The 12,651-nt window shown below is 40.4% G+C and overlaps 1 protein-coding gene across 1 annotated transcript in view; it reads left to right on the forward strand.

The window, feature by feature from the left end:
- The window catches only part of CDK19 (cyclin dependent kinase 19), a 127,104-nt gene that overhangs the window by 90,448 nt on the left and 24,005 nt on the right, over window positions 1-12,651 (forward strand). The window contains exon 4 of the mRNA XM_021718055.1: window positions 9,072-9,129. Within this exon, the coding sequence (XP_021573730.1) occupies window positions 9,072-9,129 (58 nt within the window). The remainder of the gene's footprint in view (window positions 1-9,071; window positions 9,130-12,651) is intronic.

The following is a 12,651-nucleotide window of genomic DNA, read 5'->3' on the forward strand; positions in this document are numbered from 1 at the left end:
AATTTTATTGAAGTGGAATTTATATACATAAGGTACACTCATTTAATTACAAATTGATGAATTTTGATAAATGTATACCTGGGTAATTACTACCACCATTTGGTTAGACTGGCAACATAGCCTTATCAAGGACAAGGGTACATCTTGCATGCAAAGACTGATGTTCATATGATGGTTACTTTGTAGATTGTATTCTCAACCAGCACACATCTGAGTAGAAGTCTTCTAGAGTGAGGGTCATAAATCAGTTGAGTACTGTTCATTTTTCCCATGTGCTTGTGCTCTGACTACTCTGAGGCCTGGTATGCCACCTGAGAGAATTGGGTTCCAGTCTGGATCAGCTGCTGTCCGTACAGAGTCGAGGTTTTAAATCTCTTAGTCGACTTAGTCAAGGTTTTACATCTCTTACCTCTCTGGGCCTCTGTTTCTTCATCAGTAAAACAAGAGGACTCAGTATGATCATTTCTGTCTCTGACATTCTTTTTTTTTTTTTGAGTTGGAGTCTCGCTCTGTTGCCCAGCCTGGAGTGCAGTGGCACCCTCATGGCCACCGCAGCCTCGACCTGCTGGGCTCAGGCGATCCTTCCACCTCAGCCTTCCAAGTAGCTGGAACTACAGGAGCATGCTACCATGCCTGGCTGATTTTTTGATTTATTATAGAGACAGGGTCTCACTAAGTTGCCCAGGCTGGTCTTAAACCTCTGGGCTCAGGCAATCAGTGGTTAAAACTGTCACCTTGGCCTTCCAGAGTGCTGGGATTACAGGCTTGAATCACCACACCTGGACTGACATTCCTAATTTCTCATGATAATAAAACTGAAAAGTAATCCATTTGGATGTGGGTGTTCCAGATGTCAATAGAAAATAACTCTGCTGGTGCTGCCTCTCTGATGGTGGCTTAACTAGTTAGTCGTTTTGAACAGGAGCACACCTGAGTTCCTGTGTAGCATCATTCCTGCCACCTTGATTATGCTCTTAATGACCTTGAAGTCAGTTAGGTAAATAGCCTTCTAGATATGTGTGTGTGTCTTGCATTGGGCTTTTTATAATGATTGCTTTTTATTGGTTCTTGTTAGAGAAAAGAAAACCTTATCTCTGCTGTTCAGGCCAGTAACCCTCCCTAGTGCATTGTTAACTGTTGGTAGTGCTGGGTTGGCAGGCATTGTTTACTGTAAATGCCAAAGTTTGATGAACATAGGTGTTGTATTACAGATATTACTAGACCAATTGAAGATAAGATGAAGTTAACCACAACATTTAATATTGTAGGCTGCTCCTGATTTACAGATAGCCTACGTTTAGCTGTAAATACATATTTCGAACTGGGTCATTTTCACTTAGAAATAATGTTTTGAACAGTGGTTAGGTTCTCGAAATAGAAAGACCTATTTAGCCCACAATGTACCTAAAGTATGACACTAATGGAATTATGGAACCTATCTGTCAGTTTTAACTAGATTATGTGTCTGTAACTGGATTTCTGTAGGGGGAACCACCAGTTTACAGACTTTGAATATTCTCATTACAAACATATTTTGACTTCCTGATATGTACCAGATGCTGTGGTAAACACTGGGAGTACAGGGATTACTAAAACACAATCCTTTTCCTCATTGAGTGCGTGGTGGGGGAGATTTGATGTGCAGATAATCGTGAAACAACAAGGTTACAAAAGAAATGAGGAGGTGCAGTCAAAGGTCAGCTGTGCGTAGGTGCTGAGAGTCAGGAGGAGTGTCTGCACAACTGGGATGAGCTCTCTAGGACCATTTGGACCAAGGACTTGAAGAAGATGTGTAGAAATGAGTAGGATCAAGAGGGCTGGGAGGTGAGAGCATTTCAGGCAGAGGAGGCAGCATGAGTGGGGGATGGGATCAGGGCAAGAACAACAGACACTTTGTGGTATCACTGGGCAAAGCAGAAGTCTTTGGACAAGTTGAGTTCGACATGATTGTGGAGATGGCCAACATACAGTTGACATAGCTAAGATAAAGGAAAGGTTAGAGACTTAGAGGCAGAGGTTTGGGGGTCATTAGCATGTAGGTGAGTTTTCAAATCCTGGGATAAACTAAAATCAAATTTTCAAAAGACTATGTTCAGAAGTGAGCTGGGCATGTTTTGGGATAAGTGCTTTCAACTTCTTTTCAAATTGGGGATTTCCCACCTTGCCTGTAGCAACTTAGTTTATTCATTTGTTTACTTAGTTAACACATATTTAGTAAACAACTAGAATGTGTAGATTTCATCAGATATTGAAAGTGGTAACAGAACTGTCCTTTCTGCCCTCCAGGAAGTTGCAGTCACAGTGATCAGAGTTTCTGTAGTTTTTCATTTCTGATCAATGAAGTTGTTTTAAAAGGTAAACGGTTGTAATAGACTAATGTAATTAGCAAATAACTGCTTTAAAAAAAGAAAGTAAAAGGGTAGATTTTATTCTTGGGCAGTTCTTTGCCCTATTTGTTACAACACAGAAACTTACTTGTTTAGGGTAAACAGTGAAGAACAGGAGAGGAAAGAACCAAACTGGAGGTTTCTCCTGGGAATGTGCTTCTGTGTCAGATGTGAGGAGGTTGTGCCCCCACTGTGCTTAAATGAAAGTGAAGCATCAGGCCTCGCTGCTCATTGTTTCAGAAACTAGTCTGGTTGCTACTCTTATTGTCTTTGTTCCTGTTATTCAGGATTGCAGACAATCGTGTTTGTGTTTTTCTTTCTTCTTTATTGCTACTGATAAGGGTCATATTGTGGGTTTCATATTTTTGTTCCAAATGTCCTGGGGTGGGGAGAAAGCAAATGGAGTAGAATGATTGTATATCTTTAAACTGTTCTATTTGTGATTTGCCAATTAACTGAAATAAATTTAACCCTGCGAAAAAATTGATTCTATAAAGGGAAAAAGCAAATCTGGAGTACTTGTAAAGTATCATGAATATAAATTCAAGCATTAGCTAAATTCTGCTAAATTGCAGATATTCAGGAATAGCTTCTGAGTGATTGTATTATCACATTATTTCCCTGACTTTTGCCTGTGAAATACAATTTAACTAAAATGAACCCTGGGCATTGATTTGTCTATCTGATTTTATTGCCGATAACTTAAATGTGAGGCATCCTCTCCTGCCATTTCTGCTGTTTCTATGGTAACCAAAGTGTGCAAACCCAGCAGTATCACTTTCTTTCACAGCTGGCATTTTGTGTTCACAGTAAGAAGAGGAGTTTTAGTAAAGCATAGTCTGTGTTAATTGGGATGGAACTAGGTCAGAACAATTTTGGTATCCTTTCTTCATCCTTCAGGTTTATGTGTGGTAAGGGTGTGTATGCGTGAGCTACAGTTTCTTTTTTTTTAAGCGTGTACTTTCACTGAAGTTAATTACCGGTAAAGTTAGTCTTTTGAAAATTAAGCATAACACCTGTAAACACAATTAGCTTAGAATCTTGAAGATTGGATGGGGTTACTCTGAGACTTGACTAGTATACTTCCATTAAGAAAAATGAAATGATGGATGTGATGAAAATGCTTTGACAGTCTGGTCAACGTAGCCAGACCCTGTGTCTACCAAAAAAAATTAGCCAGATGTGATGGCACATGCTATAGTCCTACCTGTTTGGAAGGTTGAAGCAGAAGGTCGCTTGAGTCCAGAAGTTCGAGGCTGCATTGAGCTGTGATCTCGTCACTGCACTCCAGCCTGGGCAGCAAAGCGAGACATGTCTCAAAAAGAAAAAGAAAGAAATGCTTTGAGAAGTTAGTCATTTTAATGCTGATTATATTATTTATTTTGTTATTGTTGGTGTTTTGAAGGCTGAAGCATCATTTTTATTTTATTTATCTCTATTTCCTCGTTCTGAAGGAAACAGGCCATCCCTGTGAAGGGATGCACATTTAACAGTGCCTCCCCTCTGCAGTTCTAGGTCTTCCCTTGACTCCAGGGCCTCCTCTGTGGGTACTGCCTGTTCTGAGTTCCTTTCTCCGACTGTCCAAGTTGCTCCTAGGCTACGACCCCCCAAGAATAGCACTACCTCTGCCTTCATCTCAGACTTTGCGTCGAGAGCCCACACCTAGGGCTTCCATAGGGCTCACATGTATCAATGGGACTCTAATGAAGAAAAAGCATCCCTCTGTCTGGGTTTTCTTACCCCATTGTGGTGCCCATGTTCTCTGTTTCAACATAGTGTGACTGTAAGAACTTCTAGGCAGAGTTAGCTGAATGATTTAAAACCAGCTTCCTGCATTTCTCGCATTCAGCAGCTTGTAAGCTATTTTCACTTCATATATGAAGCTGCATTTGCTACCATCTCGTATTTTGTCATGTTTTTGGTTTTGGATTTGGTTGACTAATATTTGTTAGATGCTTTTGCATCTACGCTCAGAAGTGAGTTGGCCTAAAATTTTTCTTCTTCATGGCTTGTCTGGTTTTGCTATCAAAATTATACTGGCCTTCTAGAATATGCTTGGAGCGTTCCCTCTTTTTCTTGACAGTGCTTGGTTGATATTGAAACAGTCTGCTCATTGAGAATTTTGAGAACTTGCCTGTAAGGTTACCTTGGGTTGGTAAGTTCTCAGGAAGGTTTTTAACAACAGTTTGCGTGTATTTGCCACTTCTTGGTTTCTTCAGGTTTTCTAGTTCATTTTGAACCAGTTTATAGGTTCCATTTTCTTGCCTGTGTCTATTTGTGTCCATTTCCAGGTAATAGTTGCCAGGTTCTCTCCAGACGCAGTGGCTCACGCCTGTAATCCCAGCACTTTGGCAGGCAGAGGTGAGAGGATTGCCTGAGTTCATGGGTTCGAGACCAGTCTGGGCAACTTGGTGAGACCTCATCTCTACAATAAATCAAAAAATTAGCCGGACATGGTGGCACATGCCTGCAGTTCCAGTTATTTGGAAGGCTAAGGCAGAAGGATCGCCTGAACCCATCAAGTCAGGGTTGCGATAGCCATGAGCATGCCACTGCCCTCCAGCCTAGGCAACAGAGTGAGACTCCAACTCAAAAAAAAAAAAAAAAACAGTGACCAGGTTCTCACACAGGGTTGCTAAGCCTCTTTCTCCCCACTGGGTCTGTGGTAGGGTCCTTCAGATCACTTACAGTGTGGGATTATTTGCAGCTTTCTCCTCCTGCTCCAGTTGTCCCGGAGGCTTCATAAATTCCCTCTGGTTCATGGGCTTCTGCCTTTGTCTGGATCTTTTTACTTCTACCTTCTTTTGATTTGTTCCACTGAACTTCTCTCCCTCCCTTTCTTCCTCCCGTTTTGTGTGTGTGTGTATGTGTGTGTGTCTCCAGTCTTCTAGAGATTCCTTAATTGCTTCTAAATCACTCAGAGGTAAAGAAATTAAGAACACTCAGAACTGAAATAATTAAAATACTATCTACCAAAACCTGTGGGATGCAGCTACTGTAGCACTTACAAGGGTAATTTATAGCTTTAGATATTTTGTTAGTAAGAAAGAAAGGCTGAAAATACTGACTGTGTGATCAACTTAACAAGTTTGTTCTTTGTGCGCCAAGGTCTTACTCTGTCACCTGTAATCCAGGTTTCCTCCACTAGGTGAGTGTTCTTGAAACCCATAGCATCAGTGGACCAGGTAGTGTTGTTAGGAGAGGCTGTATGGCGCTTCAGTGAATTTTTCTTAGATTCTTTGAACACGCTTGCCCATTTCCTGATGGGTGGTTTACAAGCTCACCTGCCCACACTGTGCTCAGTGTTGAGCAGTTTTTGGCCAAAAATGGCATGACCCCCATGCTCCACCCTCCCTATTCACATGATCTCACCCCACGCAACTTTTGTTTCCTGGGATGAAAATGTCCTCAAAGGGAAACATTTTGCTGATGTGGAAGAGGTGAAACAAAGACCGGCAGAAGCACTAAAAGGCATCCAAATGGATGAGTTCAGAAACAGTTTTGAGCAGTAGGAAAAGTGTGTGCCGCTGCTGCCACCCCCGCCCCACCATCCTCTTTTTAAGAGACAGTTTCTCTTGCTGTGTTGCCAGGCTGACCCCGAACTTCTGGGTTCACGCCATCCTCCAGCTCCAGTCTTCTGAGTAGCTGGAACTACAGGTACAGCTCCCATGCCTGGTTTGTTTCTTACATAGTATGCAGCTGTTTTGTAAGGGCAGGGTCCTTAGAGCACCTGTCGGCCATAGTGCCAGATGTTATAATCTTTTGTGTCCTTCTTGTGGCAATCTGTTATGTTCTCCTTGTTTTGTTTTTCTTCCGCAGTACTTATCAGTATGTGATGTACTGTGTGCTTGTCTATTTATTGTCTTTCTCTCCCCACTCGAATATAAGCTCTGTGAGGGCAAGAATTTTTCCTGTTTTCTGCTGCATCTCTAGCATCTAAGCCACTGCCTTAGAATGTGATCACTCAATATTTGTTGAAAAAAGTGTAGAGAGGATGGTGTAAAAAAGCAGTGCCAAGTCTTGAACTTTTGCCTGGAATGCTTTCATAAGTTCCTCTGTGGTCTTTGTCACAGTTAGGGCGCCTTTGCCTTTCCCACAGGTCTCTCTGTCTCTGCTTTGGGGCCCATCTATCTTTTCCAACCCGTGCTTCACATCACTCCCAGACTTCCTTCCTCAATGCAGATCTGATTATCTCACTATCCTCTCTTGGCTTTTTCTATAGAATAAACTCCAGTTTCTTTAATGTGGCATTGTATTCCAAATGTGGTTTTCCCATTGTATTGCTACACCCAACATTCTGTGCTCTAGTCACATCAGAATACACATAGGCATTCAAGATACTATGTCTGTGTTTTTATGTGACCGGCAAGGTTTCATGAACCTAAGAAGTTATTCTTTTATTTATGTGTATCAAAATCTTAGTCATTCTTACTTAGTCATCTGATGTCATCTTCCTAGAGACTGTCCTGATGTTCAATAAAAGGATCATTCCTTCCCAGCAATTTTTCTTTCTATTTTAGTGCTTTTCATAATCTGCCTTGTATTCTTAAATGCTGTCTTTTCCTACTAGATTTAAGCTCCTTAAAGTCAAAGTCTTCATGCTTTATTTCTCTTTATTTCCTGGAAATCTGAAATATGTTTTATACATAGTGGATCTTTGATAAATAGTTGCCAAACCTGAGTTTTGACAGCTCAGTTTTCCCAGATGCTATTTCTTCTTTCTGCTCTGGTGACCCAACCCCATCTCATGTTTTCAAGAATCATACCCTGGTGACAGTGATGTTCACATCCAAAACCTCCTGTGCTACTCCCCTGGCTGGTGTGGCACAGGGCCTCACACTCCTTCAGCCTAGCATGTCACCTCCTTCTCTTTGCTGTTTCCCACCCTAAACCATGACCTCTCATAACTCTTCTGTGTTCATAAAAGGCACCATTATGTCTTATACTCACATAAATGCAGAGCCTTGGTGACATCTTGATCACCCTTTTTGTAAAGGTGATTAGCCACAAAGTCCTATTAATTTCCTCCTTTGGAATGCTGGTCAATTCCACATGTCCTGTATGTTTCTCCATCTCCTCTGACAAGATGCTGATAGAACTCTTAGCACCTCACATCCGATTGTGTTTCCTTTGTCCCCTCCCCCGCAATCTCGGCACCTGATCACATCACCCAACATGTGAGACTGCCCAGAGTCTAGGTTGACTCTCCTCCCTCAACGTGAGCCCTCTCGTTCCCATCAAGTCTGACTTGTGTGTCTCACGCGTCCCTGTTCACAGGTTCTCCACCTCCTGCAGCTCCTTGCCCTTCCTCTATGCCGCCATGCTGATTCCTGCTCATTTTCAGCTACTGAACACTGTTCCCAGCCCCCCCCACATCTCCCTTAACAGTGATACCTCCAGTTAAGCACTTCCTCTTTTGAAGTTTGTTTCTTCTTTTTTTTTTTTAGTGCTTGTTCTTTTCATTGAAATGTTTTTTAAAAATCAGCAAATTGGAAAGGATGTTAAAAATAATACAGTTGAATCTCTAAACCAAGACCTCAGTCCTCTCTAAAATTCATACATTTCACTATCTTCTAATATTTACAGTACTTTTTAATTTTCTTTCTACTTTTTAATTAAGAAAAATTTGCGAGTAGATATGGGGCCTGTGTTGGCCAGGCTGATCTCAAACTCCTAGGCTCAAGGCTCAAGTAATCCTCCCAATCCTTCCACCTCAGCCTCCCAGAGTGCTGGGATTACAGGCATGAGCTACTGTGCCCAGCCTCCTTCTCCTTATATTTGAGCTTCTAGAGATTAGGAACTTGGTTTTTACTCCCTCTGTTTTTCCTCTGCTTCTGCTTTTCCTCTTAATGCTTAGCATGGTTCTTTGTCCCTAGAAGACCTAAAAATACATTCATTGATTGAATAAGTGAATCAAATCTAATAAGTTAAAAACACATACACTTTCTCTCCAAAGGGTTTACAAAGAAGATTTACTTGAGGCCCTCTCCACCTCCCACCGCGCAAAAGCTGATCTCCATGGTTTCTGTTTCCAGATTAGGATGACTTGAAAGATGGCAGATACGTTTGCAACCTCTCTTTCTTTACAGAACTCTGTATCAGCCTTGGTTTTTATTTTCCTACATCTTGAAATTGTATCTGGAATCTCTCACTTTTACATGTATGATAGCTGATGTATGAATTTTAATGAAGTCTGTTAAATGTTGGTCATTTTTTTTTTCCAGTACTTTAGAAATAAGTAAGAAGGAATATTCCATTTGATTACTTAAATGGAGGCAATTATGTTGTGGTTTGAAATTTTGTATAAAAATTTTTAACCACGTAAACATTTTGTTGTGGGCAGTAAGCAGACAGTTTATAATTTGTGCAGGTTTTAAAATTATTATTATTATTAGCTTTTTCTGTGGGGTGAATAGAAATGGTAGCTTTAATTGCTTTGTAAGTATTTGTATGATATAATTTTGAAAGTACAGTTATGTTTCCATGGCAAGGATGTTTATATAAAGTTAGTGCTACTTAAAGTGTGTCTAATGCTTTAATTATATAGAAGCTGCTTAATATTTGATTATAGTTTTTATGAAAATACAGAAATGATATTCTCATATTATAAAAGAACTTTTCTCCATTTTAGAGCATGTCAAAAGAATAAACATAGTAATTTGAATGCTCTATTTTTGTTTCTAGAAACCAGCAAATATCCTAGTAATGGGAGAAGGTCCTGAGAGGGGGAGAGTCAAAATAGGTAGGTAATTACTCCTAAAATAATTTATTAAGAAACTGAAGTGACTGCAAAAGATGGTTTCCCTTTTTAATGCCCTTATTTAAGTAATTAATTTTAATATTACTTCCTCATAATATTTTTAGAAAAGATGTTTAGATAAATAGTCTATAAAACCCCAGGTTCTTTTCCCAAAAGAAGATTCTATAATTTTAAGTTAGAGCATCACTGAAATTGACAAGCAAGCTCTCAAAAGTGTTCATTCCCACACAATATCCTGGTATGTATTTCTGTCACCACCACTGTTTACAGTCACCCTCACCATAATCCCCAAAATTTTACTTTTGTTTCAAGTTTACCAAATATTCTTTCCTTGAATACTTCCCTTCCCCCCAGCCCATCGACCTAAAACATGTAGACCCTCATGATTCTCCCCACCTCACTATCCTTGACATACATAACCTGTGCCAGGTGCTAAGTTATTCTCCCAATGAATATATATGTTTGTTACCTCCCTGTCTTGAATTAAGGCACTGGTGGGAATCTTACCTGTATGTTGAGATCTCCTTGGCAACTCTGAAGGTTCTAGAGGAAATCAGCTTCACTTGACATATTTACGGGGGAAATGAATGAAGAAATGCTTTATTCTAATTTCTTTTACTAGAAATTATACTTATTGAATGGTCAGCGCTTTCTAGAAAGATTTTAAAATGAGTTTTCTTCATTAGCCTGGCTTCTTTGCTGTTAGAATAGACCATGCTTAAAGGTGGTATAAAATTGTGCTCCTTGACCTACTGCAAATTTGTGCTGTCCTGCTTCAAGCCTGCCCTGCTGCTTGGTTTTCTACCTCAGTTACCTCCCTGGCCCTGCTCCTGAAGAAACTGTGCTGAACCGACGTCCTTTCTGTAAACCTCTACTTTGAGTTTGTTGAGTTTCAGATTCATTAACAAATGTGTTGATGTTCATTGAGTACCTGGCAGCTGCATTCCTTCTCCCTACTCCCCTTTCTACCATTCCTCACTTGTTTCTCTTTTTATTTTAATCTTGGACTCCTTATTTTGTAGGTATTTATTGAGTACCTCCTTTTTGCCAGACAGGTGAAATGGAGATAAAGAATAGTTGCTCCCTATGAGATACAGTAAAATAAGTAGTTTTCTCTACAGTGTGCTGGGTCCTTTCATTTGGTACTTCATTTATTTTACACAACCATTCTCTGATGGTGGTTATCACAGACTGGGCATAGTGGTTCAATCCTATGCATAATCCTAGCACCTGGGAAGGTCACTGCAGGAGGATGACTTGAGCCCAGGAGTTCGAGACCAGCCTGGACAACATAGCGAGACCTTGTGTCTACAAAAAAAAAAAAAATCATCTGGGCATAGTGGCACACATCTGCAGTCCTAGCTACTCGGGACTGAGGCTGAGGTGGAAAAACCTCCTGAGCCTAGGAGGTTAAGGCTGCGGTGAGCCATGATTGGTACCACTGCTCTCCAGCCTGGGTGACACAATGGGACTCTGACTCCAATCAGTCTGTCCGTCCATCCATCCATCCATCCATCCATCCATCCATCCATCCATATACATACATATTTTTAAAAACCTGGCTCAGCCTTTCAAAGCTCGGATTAGATTCCAAGTCCAGGGATTCTTGACCTACAAGCATCCTTGCCTGTTGATATCAGCTGGTGGTGTGACCTTAGTAACCTCCACTTTTGGCCATACAGGTCTGCCTCTGAAACAGCCTCAGTGAAAGAGTGACCCTTCCTTGATGTTCAAGCCATCCTCCTGCTGCTAGTGTCCTTCTTAGCTCCCGAATACTTTCCTGCTGTACTTCAGCTCCTCGTATTGTAGTCCTGCCAGTTCCCCTTCTCAGATTTCTCTCTCTACCGTCAAAGGTTCAGTCTTCCCGATTTAAAAATAAATCTATGTCCATCTTGTTTGCTTTACCATTTGTTCTATTTTTTCCCCTCTTATTCTTCTACTTCTGGAACACATGATGCTCACCCTTTGGTTCTGTTTACCCTAATTTGTTATAATCTGGCGTCTAATTCCATCCTTCTATCAAAACTGTTGTCTGAAAGGATACCTGTGACCCATGCCCACCAAATATTGTGGCCTGCACTGCTCACATTCTCCTTTACCACAAGTCATTTGCTCTTCTGACCTGTCTGGCTTTGAGACTGTCTTCCCCTTGGTCTAAATGACATAACATAATTCTGCTTTTCCACCTCCTACTTTTGCTGTGACTTCTGCATTTTGTTCATTTTTGCCTCTTTCTCATGTTAACCTCATTTCAAGGCATGCTAGGCACTGGCTTAGGATGTGGTCTCCCGCTGCAATTACTTCTTTAGGTAATTGATAAGTTTTGGCCTCAGGAGCTTGGATTTTATGAAAATAGTTCTAAGATCTGGATCTCAGATTCTGGTCTCCTACCCTGGAGTCTTTATCTCCATTTGGATGTCTTGCTGGCAACTTATAATCCATTTTTCCAAACCAAATTCATCATCATCTTATGTTCTCTCATGTTTGTACCAGTTATCACATTGTCTCAGTTACCCACATCTAATTTCTTTTCCTACTACTGCTCAACATAAAATTCTGAATTCTGGCCTGGCCAGTTAGTCACCTTACTGTTAAGAGTTTTAGGATTGTGGTTCTATCCAAGATGAGAGATAAAACCAGGACCAAAAGTAACCAATAATTAGTCATAAAGATCTAGTGAACAATCAATCTAGTGGATTACACTACTTTTAAATTTTGCTTTAATAGCCATTTTTAAAAAATTAGTAATGCTGATGCCTATGCTGAATGCTTTAATACAGTTCTTTTTTGGTTTTAAAGAAAAGCATAGTTAAATGAAAAACATACCATGCTCTTTCCTGTGTCTGAGCCTTCCTCTCCCCAGCAACCTGAAGCCTGACCCTAAAACGCTTATTGCCTTCCTTTGTACTATTCAAAATTATTTATCCTGTAGGATCCAGCCCAAGTGCCACTTTCAGTTTAGACTCCTACAAGTATTTATCAAACATTGTTCTATGATGGAGACATAGATCCTCCTCCCAAGGGACGTACGTAGCATCTAGTAGAAACCTGATTCTCACAGTAATCATCCCTCTTTAACTCTTACCCTCTCCATGTATTCTGTCATCTCATACTCAGGTGAGCTTCTTGGTGGTAGACCTTGTGAGCTGCGTTTCCTGTCACTTGATGCTGTCTGATTTGCACCCACACTAGCATTGAACAATTTCACCCATGTCTAATTTTAGAAAAACATCTAAGTAATCTTTGGGCTAGTTACCTTTTGTCTAAATTTGTGATTATTTGAAAAGTGGTTTTTAAAGTTTATACACCAGGCAATTTTTTTTTAAGAGTTTATTGTTTTCTTCTGGCCTTGATTTCTTCTAACATTGAATAGATGAGGCTTAGGTCAAACTAAGGAGGTAGAAATCCTGACTTTTACCTTCTTTTTAAAATACTTTTCTTTTTTGTTGTTTCTTTTTTTTTTTTTTTTGAGTTGGCGTCTCACTCAGTCGCCCAGACAGGAGT

This window comes from Carlito syrichta, unplaced genomic scaffold (genome assembly GCF_000164805.1).
Source record: "Carlito syrichta isolate Samal-C Ts95f unplaced genomic scaffold, Tarsius_syrichta-2.0.1 Scaffold311768, whole genome shotgun sequence".
In the NCBI taxonomy this organism is placed as follows: Eukaryota; Metazoa; Chordata; class Mammalia; order Primates; family Tarsiidae; genus Carlito; species Carlito syrichta.